The following is an 18,277-nucleotide window of genomic DNA, read 5'->3' as shown; positions in this document are numbered from 1 at the left end:
CGGTTATATTGCGGACTAAATATCCATTTGGATTTTATTTTGCAATGACAAATACTACTGAAAAATCGTTCTTCCATTGGAATTGTAATTTGAACTAATTCGGGCGGCCCATTTGAGCAATTTTGACTCAACTGCAAAAACTGTCAACAGAACCTAAAAATCAACAGCCAGCAGCATTAACGAAAAAGTAATGGCAAAAGACGGCGGATTCACGGATATCCGTGAGATCGAGGACAGAACGACTACATTCTTGAAGAGATATTGTCATTCAAATACGGCTTAAATTATAACTCTAACACATTGGATTAGTAACAATTTCAGCTCACTGTGCATAGGTTCATCTATGTATGGTGAACCCAAAATTCGCAATTGCATTACTACAGGTTAGTAACATATCAAATGATATGAAGTTCCATAATCGGACTCACAAAGATCACACGAGTAATACTCAGCACGCTGAGTAGTAGCCATGTGATAATTGAGTTCGTAATGTCCAGTCAATGCCTTGAGTACTGCAGTTGTGCTTGGAAATTGTCTTTGTTTGAACGCAAGTTTGCAAGCTATTGGAATATTCGGATGCAGCCCAAGAGCGAATCTTGTGCTTTATCATAACTTATTGATAGTGGTAGAACTGGTCCTGGACCAACGAAGTCAGTCGCAGCGCCAGCTCTAGTAGCCAATTCGTCCGCCCATTCATTTGCAGTAATACCGAAATGGTCGGGTACCCATACAAGGTAGATAGCATTTAAAATGCTAAGTTCTTCGAATAATATTTACATCTATATACAACAGATTTGAGTTCTAGTTCAGGGCAGCCTAACTGTCAGAGCAAAATAGTTTCTTTTACCGCAAATTATCTAATGAAGTTCCGATTGCACGCTATACAGAATCGCGAAGATTTCTACATGGAATACACCGCATTATCTACCAAGCGAATGAGATTGGTTTAATCTCATTTCACGACAATAGACACTGGTACCGACTCGGCCCTCCAACCAAGAACCATCCTCTGCAGATGGTTTAACCACTGAGAACTGACATACAAGTAAAGTTTTCAACTTGTGTAAGAAATAAAACTGTCGCTTTGAAATGACAACAGCAAGTAGCAACTTGCCACTGGCCGGCGCTTCGATCAGCCAGCAATCGCTGGGACTTGTGTGCAAACTTGGATACAATGGTGACTCACGCATGCGAACCTGTATGCGATGGTGATTTTTAACGCATTTTCATTTAAATGTTTACACAGGTTTTTCGGGAAAGTTTGTTGCAGCTTATATGTCTGTTCTCTGTGGTTTAACTTTGATTGGATTGGCATCTCCCTTCTGCCACCAAACAAGGCACCCGTAAATTCCGTAAGCTCTTCAACCACTTCACTCAGAGGATCGAAGGGCATTTCTGTATGCTTCGCGAGCCAACTTAAATGCCTCCGACCCGTCCCTACGTCTGCGATTCCAAGCTCTTCTACATAACTTTTTGAGTCGAACAAGTTCGGTATTCCACCTTTCCTCTAGAAACACGCATAACTCGAAACAGATAAGCTCCTTGCTCTGCTACTGTCAAATGTGAAATAAATACAATAAAAACCAAAATCGACGTTCATATTTGTCGCTGAAGTTAAATTCGGCATGTAGAAACTAAGGTCTTTTGAGGTGAATTTTCATTTTATTCTGAAAATAGTGTTACATCATAGTAATTGAGCCTCTTGGAGATATTTTACCGCAATAAGTAGGGATCAGGACAAAATGGCTCAATCGAAATGTTTGAAAATAAAATGTCTTTGGGAGTTAAATGAACAGGTTGTAGTGGGGGCAATATGAACTATCTTACCACTTCAAGTACCAAGCCGCAAAATTGGCCGGAATGCTAACTTCAAGTTGGTATATCTTCACTGTTCTCCAACGGATCCTAAAAGTTTAAAAACCCATGGATAACCCCAAGTTTGTAGATGTTTTTCGATTCAACAGGATTGGAAATTGGTTAATATTACGTCATAAAAATTAATTCTTCCGTGACACGTTTTTTGTCGTCCACAAAATGCCCTGTGTGTATACAATGCTCATGATCCTCTACGCATGTTCATTTTACCCTGCACGCAATAAACATGTCTCATTTTTGGACATGTTGTGAAATCAAAAATATTGTTTGAAAAAATGCGTTTACGCCGAAGAATTTTCACCAAATGTGTACAAAACATGCCTAACAAAAAATATATAAGGTGATTGTAATATCACTTGTTATATCACTTGTTAGTTAGAAAACAATGACTGCTAAACATGTTAATTTTACCACCAGTTCCCCTACAAATTTGTATTACTATTTGTATGTATTATTTGTATTTGTGGTCATTTAAATTGTCACCCAGTATGAGGGTAAACCAATTTCTGCCCCAGTATGTTACAACCCTTTTGAAATTATCAGGTATGGTTCATGATGCGGAAAATCTGCCGAACAATAGACATATTTCTTCTTTATGTTATCAACGGCCATATTGCCCAGAGAAAGATAACAGATTTATCAACCTCCTAGTGGACTACAAAAGTACCTCAAAAGAGCCAGCAGCATTAACGAAAAAGTAATGGAAAAAGACGACGGGTTCACACTCGTTCAATTTAACTACAACGCTTGGATTGGAGGAACTTCTGAGTGCAAGTATCAAGGGTGCATTTACGATGACGACATGGATATGTACGACATCGAGAGTGACATAAATGACCCTATGATGCAGATAGCGAGGAAACAAATATTCCCCGCTGCGGAAAATGATTTTCCCTCGCAATGACAAGTCGTGCGCACGAGTTCTGACGAATAGCCACAATCTTCAGATAATTGTTCACTATAGTTTATCCCTGCCTTAAACCTCGCATTCTGTAATGGTGGTTTCGAATTTGTTACATGGAATGTACTGTCCTAATTGATGACTTACCTCCAGCTGCCCTTCACAAGTATCCAGATATTTAGCATCTATCTCAAAAGCTTTAAATTTCATAGAAATTATTGATCCCACGTCGACAATGATTCTCCATGTATGCACTTCATTTCTAGCATAATCACGCGGGTACATAGGAGATGTAACTACTCCGGTTCGGCCAGTGATTTCGTTGAAGTGATCTACATAACGTCACGTTTGTCAACTTAATTTGAAACAAGTAGATCTAAATTTTGAACTTACCATACGAATACTCCGCAAGGAAACCCTTGGCCACACTTTGGTTGCTTGTTTTAAACTTGATCCAGAAACTGTTGGATGAAGTCAAGTTCAACATTGGATTATCTCCGCAGTAATCCCCAATCAGCTTTCCACTGCCGGAACCTTCTCGCACCTCCAGATAGTCAGTATTGCAATTGTCCGTCTCAAGAATATTCAGCGACTGAATGTAGAGGCGCAATGAATTACCGGGCGATGCCGTTAGCTGCCAGGTACATTCCACGTTCTTCGGGTAAGAATTTGGATAGTTTGGTGAGGCGAATTCTCCCGCGAAAGATGTGAGATCGCCACCACATGCTGAAAATGATAACCTTCTTGTAGAATAAATAGAGATTTAAAGACGATTGTTTGTTACCATTATCCAACACGGTATAACTCGCAACGAATTGGATGCCCAACATATTATACAGATTAAAATCGTCGGAAGTAAGGTGAACAGTCAGTGAATTTCCATTACTAACTATCGCTGGGGGAACTCTGCTGCCACAACCAGTATATCGTACGGGAGAAGATGTATCATCGCCGTCATGGATCGTAAGATTCGCTAAACAATTGCCATCAACCTCTACCACGTTCATGTGCATCACTTGAAGGGTTATATGCTGCGTTAATCCTTGCGCTGTGAGAACCCAAGTGCAATTCTCCGATTTTATTTTAAATGTATTTTCTAATGATATTATACCGGGTTGTGTGACATTGATCCGGGATCCACAGTTCTGTGTGGAATAAAACATAATAAAATTTCAACGATGAAATCAATTAAGTTCACAAATTACTTACCGTTGTATAATTAGCCCGAAAACCTTTAGCTTCGTATAACTCGTTAGATTGGAAAACTACTAACAGTTGATTTCCACTTGATTGTGCAGAAGTAGTGTTGGTATCGCTATCGCAAATGTATATTAGTAGTTTACTAGTCTCGCGTACGGACCCATCGTATACTTGGACGTAATCTTTGGTGCAGTTCGGTGACTTTTCCAGGCCAATATCTTCAATGTGGAACTGAAGCGTGTACCCCGGATTTGTCTGTATCGTCCATTCACAAGACTGATTACTTGGATAGTTTTTCGGGTAATTTGGTGAGTATAGAAAACCTTGATGGGCAGATAAAACTCCACCGCATTCTGTAGAATACACGAATAGTCATTATGATATATGTATTGAAAATAAACATGTACTCACTTGCTGGAATCATTCGGTAGGATGCTGTGAATCCCTTATAAGTATAAGTGCTATCACTGAAGAACTTTACAAACAGCATGTGCCCTGCGCTGGTTAGTTTAACTGGCTCTTTTTGGCTGTGGCAGAACTCCGTAATCACTTGACTGAAATCTTCTGTGTTGGAAACCGAGAACCCGTCGTAGCGACAATTGCTCGATGATTCCATGTTGAAATTGAACACCGTCAACTCAACGACGTAACCGGGAGGCACAGAAATGGTCCAGTGGCACTGAGTATCGACTGGGTATTCGTTAGGATAGTTTGGAGACGAAAACATACCACTAGGTTTCGCGAGAACTCCACCACATCCATTGAGCTGCCACTCCAACCTGAAACCGATGTTTTCACCACTGTTATCCGTTCGGAAGCCTACATGAATGACTGAACCCTTCGAGGTCAACTTGGCCGGCATGGTGTTGCAATACTTCTGGGCAATGGACCGGTCATCGTTTGGCTCGCTGATTTCGACATAATCAAAGTGACAAACGTGAGAATTGTTCTTTTCAAATATCATGCCATTCTCAAGTTCAAAGTGAGAAAATTCAATGTCTATTTTGTTTCCCGGCGGAACACTTATAGTCCAAAGGCAGTCTGCCGAACTAGGGTATTTATTAGGAAAGTTTGGTGATTCGATAACTCCTCCAAATCCAGTGACATTTCGTTTACACAGTATGTTGTATTTAAGATGGAATCCACGACCTTGGTTTGTGTCATCGCTTCTCATTCGGATGAATGCGTGATTGGTTGAAGTATCCAACTGAACAGGGTCAGTGTCAGCCGTACAGAACCTTCCTAGACTTTTGCCGGCTACGTCACGTCCATCAAAAACATCCAAATAGTCGTACCTGCAGTTGGCATGACCTTCGAGGTCCAGATCAGTAAACACGATGTGTATGGCTGATCCCGCGCTAACGCTAATGCGCCAGTTACATTGAGCATTGTTACCATAAGGTTCCGGGTAATGCGGGGATATGATTGATCCTCTGGACGACGTCAGAATACCTCCACAACCTGTTGCTGTTCCATCCCATTCAATTTCAAATCCAGCATAGTTTCTGGATGAGTCCGAATAGAACTTCAAATACAGTTTATTACTGAACGAGATGATTCCATCGAAATCGTCCTCTCCACAATACTTGCCAATCAAGGGAGAACTGGCCGCTCCACCATTACGAATTTCTAATCCATCAAATCTACAACTGCTGTGCTTTTCCATTAGAAAGCTTTTAACGTTCAACCGTATCTGCTGCCCCATGGGAACGGTTATGACCCACTCACAGATCTTGTTGGAGGTGTACTCCTGTGGAAAGCCAGGCGACTTGATCACACCAGTAGTGGTGTAATAGTTTCCACCGCATACTGCAATAAAAATAAGCAACTATTTAGTGCTATCTAGTTTTCCAATGTTTAATACCGAGTGGCAGTATAATAAATGTCTCACTGTTTACGAAAATTTTTTTTTTGAAAGCTTGCCAACGTATTTCATATTATTGTATTGTATTTCATATTATTCTGATATCAAATTGATTCAAAACCTATTGAAATTGTCATACTAAGTATGCAGGGTGATTTTTCCAAAATCCTCTCAATGATTACGAAAACTATCATGTGGGTATCACATATTAAACTCGAATTTATACACTCAAATAGATGAGTTCACCTAACTATAATCGCGTTTAAGTGGATGGTCTGTTTTACAGGATCGAAAAACTTAAAAAAAATTCATTTGCATTAAAAGATAATTTATCTAAGAATATATCACAATTTCAAAACCCAATTCCAAATATTTTCCAAGATATATAGATATATCCCACCTTGTGCAGGAAGGAAACACTTCTATAGCTCTGGTTCAAGAATCATATTTCCATAAAGGAAACTTCTACGTTGGAAAGCTACTTAACCCCGTCTTCGTAGCTTTCAACAGAAATGGCATGACAAATCCACGTCAAATGCCTCGTGCATGCATACTTACGAATAGTTCTATTGACGCTTGTTTCATATACGACCTCATAACTCGCAATATTTGTGCAGTCACAGTCAATACAACTTTATGACATACACAGGAAATACGTATATTGTTCGGCATATTTGCCGCATAATGAACTATCATCTTCTGATGATTTCAAAAGATTTGCATCATACTGTGGCAGAAATGGGTATCCCCTCACTATCGGTGGTGATGCAAATGGCCACCACATAATTTGGGGCAGATCAGGTATCAATTTGAGAGGAACCGAATTGACGAAAAACTTCCACAGTAAAAATCTGACCATACTTAATGTAGGAACAATTTCACGAGCTGGAAGAGAAGATCTGCACTCACGGTATTGCACATGAGTTGGCAAACTGGCTCGTAACAAACGAGCTCACACCGTCGTTACTTGATCATAAGTACACCGTCTTTGATCATTTAAACGCCTCCCTAGATTTCGTCACATATCACAATCCCAAATCTACGAACTGGGGCCTCTACAAAAAGGGTTTGGCGAGGTATTTTCCGACGATCTTCAAGTGATTTGGAAGAGGTCGTAGATAAAACAAACTCCCTCATAGTAGCAGCATATCAAGAGACTTGCCCGCTTCGAATTATGTGTGCTTCTAGAAAATTTATCTGAAACAGCTTGGAATCGCAGACCTTTAAATAGGCTCGCAAAGCATACAGAAATGCCCTTTGATCCTCTGAGCGAAGTGATTGAAAAAGCCTCTGCACAAATGTCTCAAGTCTCAACGAGGCTAGCAGATTAAGTAAGTTACTTTCGAAATCGAAAGGTTCATGTCAGTTCGATTAGAACTGCTAATGGTGAATACTCGTCTGACGAAGATGTAGTGCTTTCCAGGCTGTACGGAGCCATCACTGACGACAGCCCCTGAGTTCTTCAGGTAGTGCTGATTCTTGGGCATTTTCTCGTAGAATTGTGACAACCGAATCGATCAAATGGGCGATTGAAAGTTTTGCTCTGTATAAGTCTTCGAGAAAAGATGGAATCATCTACAAAGAGGATATAAACACTTCAAGCATATTGTGAAAAAAGTACTTACTTGTAGTCTTGCAACAGGATACATTCCATTGGCATGGTGGGAAATAACTGTAAAATTCGTTTAAATACGTGGCCGCGTCACTTATGAGGAGGCAAAAAGTTTTAGACCGATCCGTCTGACCTCCTTCCTTCTCAAATCAGTGGATCGTTTAGTCGACCAGTACATTCGGGATGTTAGCTTGGACGAGCACTCGCTGCATGTAATGAAACATGCATATCAGCAGTGGAAGTCAACTACAACCCTGTTACACAATGTTGTCTACAACATTGAAAAAGCTTCCAAGTTTAGGAGTTCTTCTTGATATTGAAGGTGCTTTTGACAATGTGTCTTTCGAATCCATTTAGTAAGAAGCACGAGGTCATGGAGTACCTTCATATATCACGGATTGGATACACGCAATGCTTAGCAACCGATATCTGTGCTCATCGTTAATACAAATGGAGATAAGGAAACTGAGTGTCTGCGGATTTCCTCAAGATGGTGTGCTGTCACCACTTCTATGGAACCTTGTCGCCGATGACTTGATGAGGAAACTTAATGAGCTTGGGTTTCCGACATATGATTTCGCCGATGATTATCATATAATGATCACCAATATTTGCATTAACACACTTTTTGATATGATGCAACAAGCCTTATGTGTTGTTGAGTAATTGTGTCTTCATGTTGGACTATCAGTTAATCCAAATAAAACATCAATGGTACTTTTCACTCAACGAAGGATTACAAGTGGTGCTCATCCGTTGCAGTTCTTTGACTCTGAAAGTATTGTCGCTGATCAAGGCAAATTATTGACTCAAAACATAACTCACATCGATTTCTGAATCAAGAAAGCTTTCATGGTCTTCGGCCACTTTAGACGGACTTTCGGCTAATTTTGGGGATTCAAACTCTAGTACTTTCAGTGGATCTATACAACAATTGTACAGGTGCATTCTCGAGAATAGCTACTGCTGGAGTGAAAAATCTTTTCTACTAGTACTATTTTTGAGAAAATCTGTAGGGTAAGGTGGGGCAAATCCGACCTAGTAAATGATTTTGGCTGTAAAATGCTCACTTTACATCGGATCAAATCGTTTTATATATCAAATTAAAGATTAGACTTCTGTCATGCCACCATTACGGGCAACTTTCTATGTATAGCGTTTTATTCGTATCTTAAGAAATTTTTGAGATACAAGCATTTTACTAAAAAGTTCATTTTTGCTGTTTTTAAAAATGGTGGGGTAAACCCGACCGCCTGTGTTTTTGGTTGATTTAGTACAGATATTACCCAAATTTTATGTTTTTTCAATGATAAATGTTATTGAATTGTAATACAAAGAAAATGGAATTCAATGTCAAAATCACGAGCAGTAGCACATGAAGATATTCCCATTTGTAATGGAGTAATTGCTCGACGAATACTATATTCATCACGTTTTTGTGACTTTCGTTTGTAATTATAAACCATTGCGCAAAAAATAATAAATTACACTATTTTCCAGCATTTCTGAACTAAATAAGCTGGTAGTCATTTCCAATGTAAAACCTTGTGCTGAATCTGAAAATGAAATCCAAAAAATTTACAGTAGAACAGTTTTCGAGTTACAGTAAAAAAATGAATTTCACCCTTAAAATTAAAAGTGTTCAGGAAAATCCAAATATCTTCGGTTGTAGTGCATCGATATGAAATATTATTATGTTGAATTAAAGATAATTAAATGCACTTACGATTGTTAGAACATTTTGTTTTGGTGCGACTACAGGTTCTGACGTTATTTAAGAATTTATTGAACTTTGACTTAATTTTTCGTCATTTTGTGAAAAAATTAGCAAGATAAAGCAATCCTCAAAATTATATTTTATGGGATATTAAAGCCTACTAATGACCAATGAAAATAAGCTCTTAGTAGTTTAAATCTGATGGAAATTGCGAAAGTTAATAAATTTTTTGTGGGAAGGGGATTTTTGAGTTTCTTTGGGTCAACTTATTGAACCGCCTCGATTCGTATTTTTTCTAGGGTTGGTGTCATAATATATGAGGGATTCTCTGTCAGAAATCTGTTAAACAAGTAAATTGGAGAATTTTGAGAGAATTTAATGTGGGGTAATGTTCGAAATCGTTTATCCAAATGATTCAAGACTTCTTATAACAATAATTTCAGGCTCAGTGGAGTAATGTCATCATAAATTTGACATTAAAAAATACGCATAATATTTACATGTATCATACAGAATCGTATATGTACAAAATACGCTGTAAGCTGCACGCTCCACAACGCCTTGATACACACATTGGAAGCTTATAACAGTGCAAAATGTTAAATTCGGGCACTAGCTTCACGAATGATGACTTATCCACCTATTTCGTCACGTTTTGATGTACTAACAATTTATTAAAACGTCAAGAAGTTTATAATTTGAAATTATATTTGATTCGTATTGGCTTCTACGATGCACCGATTTTACTGTACTGGAACTTCAATATACTACAATATATTCCGTAAAACATCTAAGCGCAATTACAAAATATTCTACGTTCTGCAAATCATTCTGACGTTCAGATTTTGAAATTTTAAACCTAAAATAAGTCTTGTTCGACGCCCCACATAATTTCAAAACACGAACTGCTAGATATTCTAGGAAGGCAAATAAATTAGAAATTTTACAAATTATTAATTTTATAATACTTGACGTAGGTAGTGTCACATATTTCTACGCATTCGTATAGTTTGTATTAACATTGTACAAAACTCGGTTGAGCAGCTAGCGTTTCAAAATACGAATTTTATGACGTATGAGGGTTTAGTTTACAACGAATTTTGTATCATAAGAGTGTTATTTTATGTACACTTGTAAATATGACAGGCAGTATTGCATACCAATCATTCATTGAGCCTGAAATTATTGCTGTCTTGAATCATTTGGATAAACGAATTCGAATATTACCACATTAAATTCTTTCAAAATTCTTCCATTTACTTGTTTAACAGAATTCTGACAGAGGGTCCCTAATATATTTTGAAACAAGCCCTAGAAAAAATTGGAATCGAGACGGTTCTATAAGTTGACCCATAGAAACACAACAAATAACATTTTACAAAAAATCGAATAACTTTCGCAATTTTCATCGGATTTAAACTGACAAGTGCAGCAGGTTTTAAGTTTCCAAGAGAATTAATTTTTAAGAAAATAATTTTTGAGATCGCTTTATCTAGCCGAAAATCTTGATCAAACGCTCATTTTTCTTTAAAAAATGAGGAACAATTAAGAAAAAGTTCAATAAACTCGTCAACAACATCAGAACCAGTAGTCGCACTAAAACAAAATGTTCTAAGGACCGAATGTATATTCTAGTACCTTTAATTCAACATTATACAATGTCATATCGATGCATTAAAACCGAAGATATTTGGATTTTACTGAACGCACTTTTTATTTTAAAGGTACAATTCATTTTTTTTACTGTAACTCGAAAACTGTTCTACTGTAAATTTTTTGGACCTCATTTTCAGCACGCACTTTTACACCAGAAATGGTGTTCGAATATTAAAGTTCAGATTTTTATTTTTATTTTTAAACTAGTGTTATTATAATAAAAAGATGTTTCAATTTGATAAATAAACATTTTCTGAGAAAAAAAAAAGCGGTCGGATTAATCCCACTCTTTAGAAGTCGGATTTGCCCCACCGCATCATTTTTCATTACGATGCAATTAAAAAAAATATGAAAAAAGTTGGACTTAATTCATCTATGCACTTTGTAGGACTTTAATCGAAGAATTTAAATCCTCTTACATTTTTATGCAGAAATATCCTGAAATCAATGATGCACAAAAATCAAATCAAAGGTTGCAAAAACACACTTATTGTCGTTTGAGCATCTCAATATAGACTAATAAAATTCTGTCATGCCACCATTATGATTATTTTCGATATTCTACACGACACCATTGATATTAGTTCGCGTAGTGCTTCCGATTTTCGGGTTTACCCAACGGACGGATTTACCAAAATCTGCACCAATAAAAAAGTTAATACATTCGTTTAACTAGTTGTATAATAATGTTTGGATAATTTAGTCGTTTTATACATCATCCTTTCCAAACTAGTTTTCTTTTTCCGCCATTAATAATTAAATTCTATATGTACAATCGTACTGCTTTGTTTCATTTCCATCTTCTACGTCAATTCCCTCTGCCTAAAGTATATTCCTTTCTTGTATTTTTTTCGTTTATGCCAACTAAGCTGAGGCACTGAACTCTTTTGTATATTCTCAATATTGCTTAACTGTCTGACAAACAAAAATTCCAAAATATCATTTTACAATTTCAGCTCCGGAAATCGGTACCATTCTTTACTTTTCCACAAAATTCTGTAATCTGTACCATCCAGAAACTGCAGCCAAAAAAATCGAAAAATTTGCACTTTTGTAGATAAATCTGTACTTACGGTAACTCTGAGAGGCACTCTTGATCATAAAATCACTGAAGGTATTTGTGTATCATGAAGCACTTTCTTGTGCATTTCGTCTTAAAGTTACTGGGCTTCGGAACAGTAACCCAAAAGCTCGTACAACTAGCCACACAAGACTGTACGCAAACTTAATTACTTTTGCCGGGTAGTGTATGTACACTAGCACTACATGATTGCAGAGATCCGAATCAAACAGATCATGTCCTTCTACACAACGCTGAGGGCGCGAATCTTCTAGGAAATCAAGATCACCAGATACAACATGTTGAAATGTATTATTTCACATATACTCTAGCGCCACGTGGTGACAAAGTTTCAAATTAAAATGATTGTCATGTGCATGGTCATTACCATTTGAATGAAATTTCAAAAGACGCGAACCTTCTAGGTCGTTAGAAAAATGAGATGAAACAAATTGAAGTGCACAACTTCACATGTACGCTAGCGCCATGCAGTGACATAATTCCAACCTAAAATGTTCACCTGCCGAATGCCCTTGACTTAAAGAACAAGTTTCTTAAAGACAGCAATATGTAGATACTCAGCATTTCAAGATTCAGCCTCACCATGAATTCTTATTGAAGCGATTCCAAACTTTTGACGGGTAGTGTATAATCTTTTAACAACTTAGCCTCGGGCAGTTGTTTCGTTATTTACATATAGGCAATCACCAAAAGCTCTAAAACGATTTTTCATGAATTTCAAAAAGTTGTCCACTCAGTGCACTGCAAGACTTCGGGAAGGTTAACAAACCTTGCCTAATTGGTATGTCCAGATGCACTTAGTAGTGTAAAATGAGCTAGTGGATGATGCAAATAATAAACGATGAGTGTCTTTTAGAGACGTTTCAAATGATACTTACATTTTTGGACATCGATGAACATAAATGATAAGCTGAAACCATCCTTTGAGTTTGAACTGTCGGTCTTGAACCGAATAGTAACAATGTTGCCTGCGCTGGTTATCGCCGGTGGCTTGGTCATCCCACAGTATCTTCCCACGAATGCATTGATCTGCGATGAATTGTCATATATTTCCACAAAATCGTACACACAATTACCGCTTTTCTCCAGCTCAAAACTATTCCATGTTAGCTGGATAGCATGCGTTTTAGGAGCCACAATAACCCAGCGACAGTCCGAGTCTGGCAGGTAGCTTCCTCGATCCGACATAGACGGCGACCGGATCGTGGTATCCTCGGATGTTATTACACCTCCACAAGCTACGTCCACGAAAGAGAAGTTGGCCTTGAACCCCCTTCCGCCAATCGATAGATCCGACACGAATCGCATCAACATTACGTTAAGCGTCGAGATAGCTCGCGGCGGTATCTTTGCGCTGCAGTATCGTCCAAGGGATGAGCTGTTGCTGGGTTCGTAACTATCGTAGATTTCCACGTAGTCTAGATCACAGTTTGGATACGTATTACCTTCAATGTCAAAGTCTGAAAAGTCAAGCAAAATAGCCTTGCCAACTGGTGCCTGTATCGTATAGTCACATTGCTGATTGGTAGTATACGCCTTCGGATATCCTGGACTTGTGATTTCTGTATTTGGGTCCGAATATATACCACCACATCGAACTTTATAACTTAATGAAAAACCTCCATGCGATGTGGACCAATCTGTGTGGAACTTGATCAACAGATAGTTAGAAGTCGTTGAAAATGGAGCAGGTATTCGCTCTCCGCAAAACCGTCCCAAAGATGGATCGTCAGATGTTCGTCCATCGAAAATAGTGAGATAATCGAATTTACATGAATCACTTGATTCTAGATGGAATCTGTTGAATTTCACCTCAATTGTACTTCCCTGCGGAATTTGAACTAGATATTCACAATTCAAATTATGCGGATATAAGTTATCTTCGTAGCGTCTTGGGGAACTGATTTCACCTTCTGTTTTCGTAAAAATTCCTCCACACTCAGGAACTCCTTCAATTACCGAATAACTCATTTGAAAACCGGCATCGCTACCGTCTCCATCCGAGTGAAAGTAAACGGTTGCTTCATTGCTGGGAGTAACCAGTGGTTCCGGATGCGAAGTGGTACAGAATTTTGCTAGTACAGGAGACTCATCCTGAAGACCGTCGCTGATTTGAACAAAGTCGTACTCACAGCTATCGTGAATTTCGAGTTTCATTATGAAGAAGTGAAACTGTAAACGTTTTCCCTGGTTCGCAGTAAGATACCATTTACAATCGCGATTTGGTGGATATCTATCGTGAGCACCAGGAGAAGAAATTACTCCGTGACTCTGGACTGTAATCTCCCCGCCACACATCGGATCGATACTATTCCAGTTAAGTTCGAATCCATCGTGTGATGTGCTGTTATCTGATCGGAACCAAAGATAGAGAAAGTTGTGTGTGGATAGCAGGTTACCTCCATTTGGTAAAGCTTCTCCACAAAATCGACCGAGATTGTACGCTGCAGAAGTTTTTCCATCGTGGATCTAATCAATAGTGTCATAAAATAAAAAGTACAATATTGTGAAATGGGAAATCAACGTACCTGTAACCAGTCGAATTTACATTCACCAGTAGATATGGATCCTTCCAGATGAAACTGTGTGAAAGTTACGTTTAAAATTTTTGTGTGATTAGTTTTAATTAGCCAAGCGCATCTAGCATTGTGATTATAGGTTCCATTGTCCAACGGGTACTTTAGAGTTCCGGAGAAAGAGTCTAGAATACCCCCGCAGGCCCGCGAGGTTCCTTGGCATCGCAATCCGGTATAGGCTGCTGTACAATAGCATAAATAACGATCCAAAAATGGAGTGCATGAACCACCATTCAGACAAGGGTTAGGTACACAAGGTGATGTCAATCTGGCGCAATTCGGAGGAGCAGTCCCCTGTGGGCAGCTGCAGGTGTAATTGTGTCCAATAGCAGTACAAGTGCCACCATTCTAGAACAAAAACAAAATTCAATAAAATAGGATGGCAATGGGTTACAATTTAATCAAACCTTGCAAGGGTTAAAGATACATGGATTCATTGGGGACCTTATGCATCCGGATGGTCCATATCCCGATCCATGGTACTCCGGCGGGCATACGCAAGATATAACTCCACTTGAGTAATCAACACATCGAGCTAATGGGTGACACAATCCTGGAGTACATCTACTACTTCTCGCTAGACATGTTTTGCCGTCGCCAGTGTAATCCGGTGGACAGTTTCCACATTTAAACGATCCCTATTTTCGAAAAATTAAAACATTTAATGCTTCTGGTCAAGCATGACAGAATGAGTGACAAACACACCTTCAAATTGATGCAGGTTACTGAAGGAGAAGTACTGCATCCCCCATTGTTTGTTTGACACTCGTCAATGTCTACGCAGTAAAACCCGTTCCCGGTATATCCCGGAGGGCAACCACCACAGATGAACGATCCAGGAAGGTTTATACAACTCACTTCAGGATCTTTGGAACAATGTGGTCTAGATTCGGAACACTCATCAATATCCGTCATACAAGCCGGTGTCACACCATTTGTTTTCCAACCCTGTTCACAGATGCATCTATAGCCAGGTTCTTCCTTAGTCTGAACACAGGTTCCGTGTCCGCAAAGCTCACTACCGGATGACATGCAGTCCTGGGTCCGACTGTTGCAGTGAATTCCTTGCCACCCACCGGCACATATGCAACTGTAACTTCCCGGAGTGTTCTTACAGGTAGCCCCGTTTTGACAGCCTAGATCAGTGCCAGCGAACTCTGCACACTCATTCACATCCATAGCACACGTCGTGCCCTCCCAATTTCTCGGACACTGACACACGAATGAGTCAAAGAGGCTTATGCATGTTCCACCATTCTGGCAAGGACTAGTTTTGCAGTTGTTCTCGCGGAGTTTGGTCATGAGATTACCGACCTTGCGCTCTAATGCCATCAAACGACGGTTAATATTATTAAGACGGCCACGAGCCCTTGTTCCATCGGATTCAAAGGTTCTAGAAAAAACAAAATATTAGATCAAATATTATATAACACCTGCTAAAATATAAAAAGAGTGTTACCCATTTTCCAAAGCACTAATGCGTTTAAGTAAACCGAAAGGACCTCGCACCACGTTCATCAAATACTGAAGCTGGGATGAATCACCGACGATGTTCGTATCAACAGCAGGACTCGTTGACGTGTTGGCAAGACTTTGAATCATTTTGCCCAGGCTGAGATCACCGACGTTCAGAAAGCCATTGCCCTTCAACAAGATGGAAATGTTTCTATCCACAGCGGATTCGATAACCAGGTGTCCGTCGTTGGAGATGATTTTTGGTCTGTTATAATGATTGTAAAATATTATCATTAGTTATTTTGTGTGAAAAAGTAGCATTGCAATAATATACACGGTGTTCGGTTCATGGTTAGGAACCTTTCGAGGGGTGATAGAATCATATTTGAGGAAAAAAAAATCCCCCTACACATCCTATCAAATCTCAATCATTACAGAGATATGAGAGATATGAGCCTTTTCTGTAAATAAATTGTCTTAAATTGCTTCTAACTCAAACTGTAGCTGGTAACTTAAATCCATTAGTTTCATTGGAAAGGTGAGAATATTTTTATTGAATAGTGTTCTCATATCATTCAGCTAGCTTAGTTTAAGTAACATTTTAGTGGTGAAGTAGTCAAAAGTTATTATTTTTGATGAGGTTTATGCTAATTTTCCCAAAATAATGCATCACAGACATAACAATACCTGTTATCCAAAAGATAAGTTTCTAGATGATATTTAATCTCTTCCTCAACATCATATTTTTATCTCTTCATGAATCTTTGTAATTTCATTATTGAAGTTTTTTTTTGGTCGACTTATAAGTGCTTAAAAACTAGTCTAAAAATATTCTTTACTAGCTGTAGCGCTTCGCTACACCATCGGACTAACTGAAAGAAATAGTTTATATATCTAAAATAACAAATATTTTTATTACAAAGAAGAAACTTATTGTTATTCTCGCAGATAGACAATGTTTTTGGTTTGCCCATCTGGAGCATAATGAAATAAATTGGTCGGTTTTCCTACACACAATCGTTTTAAACCCGTTGGTATCATTCAAATTCGTGGTAGGAGTACATCTGCTCCTTTATATTTTCTAGCTAATATGATCGCTTAAATGAAATTTTTCAACCATAAAATAGTCCTGGTGGATTGATGTTGTTGAAGTTGCACAGGGAATCAGTAGATAATTATGCTTGGGAGTAGCGAAACATCTTTCAATGTGCAGCTCCTGGTAATTCTAAAGTGTTTATCGATCAATACCGGCGCCGGCCAGACCCGAACGTAGATCGCGGAAGAAAGGGAAGGAATGTTAGTCCGATACTTGCTTTTGCTAGAATCCGTGTATAATACTGCGTACTCCACAAGTATAATGGGAAGAACAGGCCCGTGCGCAGAAAATTCTCAAGGGAGAGGTTTTGATTTTTTTATATCTTATATAAGGAGGGTATAGAAACCCTGAAACGTTGAAAATTTTTCCCGAGGCCCAGAAGGCTAAGTCTTGTGTCGACTCGACTCATCAAATTGAGACACTGTCTGTTATCGAGAAGGAATCTTGATCAGTCATCACCGCCCACCTGCTGGATCATGGTAGTTTCGGATTTTTTAGTTCTTTATGCTTATCAGTGTGGGAAATCCACGATCACTCTGTTTCACGATGTTGTTTACAACATTGAGAAGCCCTTCTCGCTCAAGCAATCTAGCTTGGGTGTATTCCTAGTTATTGAGGAAGCTTTTCTGCATATATCTCGGGTCGGATAAACGCAATGCTTAGTAAACGTAATCTTTGTTCGTCACTGAGACAGGCAGGAACCTACGTGTTTGCTGACAATTATAAAATACTAATTACTCGACTTTGCATCGGAACAATCTTTGACTTAATGCAACAAGTATTAAGAGCTGCCGAACAGTGGTGTCGACAGTTAAACTATCAGTTAAACCAAACAAAACTTCAATGATTCTGAGCTACTGTGCTCAGATCAAGCCAAATACGTTAAAGTTATATTGGATTCCAAACTGAATTTCTATACTTACATTGAGTTCAAACAAGAAGCACTATATGTGCATACAGACTGCTTTGGAACAGTAACCATGTAGATCTTGCTACCAGTCACATATGAATGGGTCACAAATGGTTACAAGGGGTAAAGATAAATAATTAATTAATAAATTATAAAATAATTAATAAAAAAATAAAAGCTTCCTTCCGAGAGGAGTGGTTGTCTGGCTATATGGAGAGACAACAACAAACGCAAGTGGTCTGTTACACTAACAGTTCTCTGATGGAGGGACTTTCTGTTGCTGGTGTATACTGTCGTGAAATAAGATTGGAACAATCTCACTCACTAGGTAGAT

At 38.6% G+C, this 18,277-nt stretch overlaps 1 protein-coding gene across 1 annotated transcript in view; it reads right to left on the bottom strand.

Annotated features, from left to right (window-relative positions):
• The window catches only part of LOC131687926 (cubilin homolog), a 33,204-nt gene that overhangs the window by 8,839 nt on the left and 6,088 nt on the right, over positions 1 to 18,277 (bottom strand). Inside the window, exons 2-11 of the mRNA XM_058972023.1 lie at positions 15,942 to 16,202; positions 15,188 to 15,875; positions 14,890 to 15,120; positions 14,435 to 14,830; positions 12,785 to 14,375; positions 4,388 to 5,785; positions 3,986 to 4,329; positions 3,561 to 3,921; positions 3,170 to 3,502; positions 2,924 to 3,108 (exon numbers count right to left, since the gene is read on the bottom strand). Coding sequence (XP_058828006.1) covers positions 2,924 to 3,108; positions 3,170 to 3,502; positions 3,561 to 3,921; positions 3,986 to 4,329; positions 4,388 to 5,785; positions 12,785 to 14,375; positions 14,435 to 14,830; positions 14,890 to 15,120; positions 15,188 to 15,875; positions 15,942 to 16,202 — 5,788 coding nt within the window. The remainder of the gene's footprint in view (positions 1 to 2,923; positions 3,109 to 3,169; positions 3,503 to 3,560; positions 3,922 to 3,985; positions 4,330 to 4,387; positions 5,786 to 12,784; positions 14,376 to 14,434; positions 14,831 to 14,889; positions 15,121 to 15,187; positions 15,876 to 15,941; positions 16,203 to 18,277) is intronic.

This window comes from Topomyia yanbarensis, chromosome 3, assembly GCF_030247195.1.
Source record: "Topomyia yanbarensis strain Yona2022 chromosome 3, ASM3024719v1, whole genome shotgun sequence".
NCBI lineage: Eukaryota > Metazoa > Arthropoda > Insecta > Diptera > Culicidae > Topomyia > Topomyia yanbarensis.
Note: the sequence above shows the minus strand (reverse complement) of the source record. Positions and strands in the feature narration are given on the sequence as shown.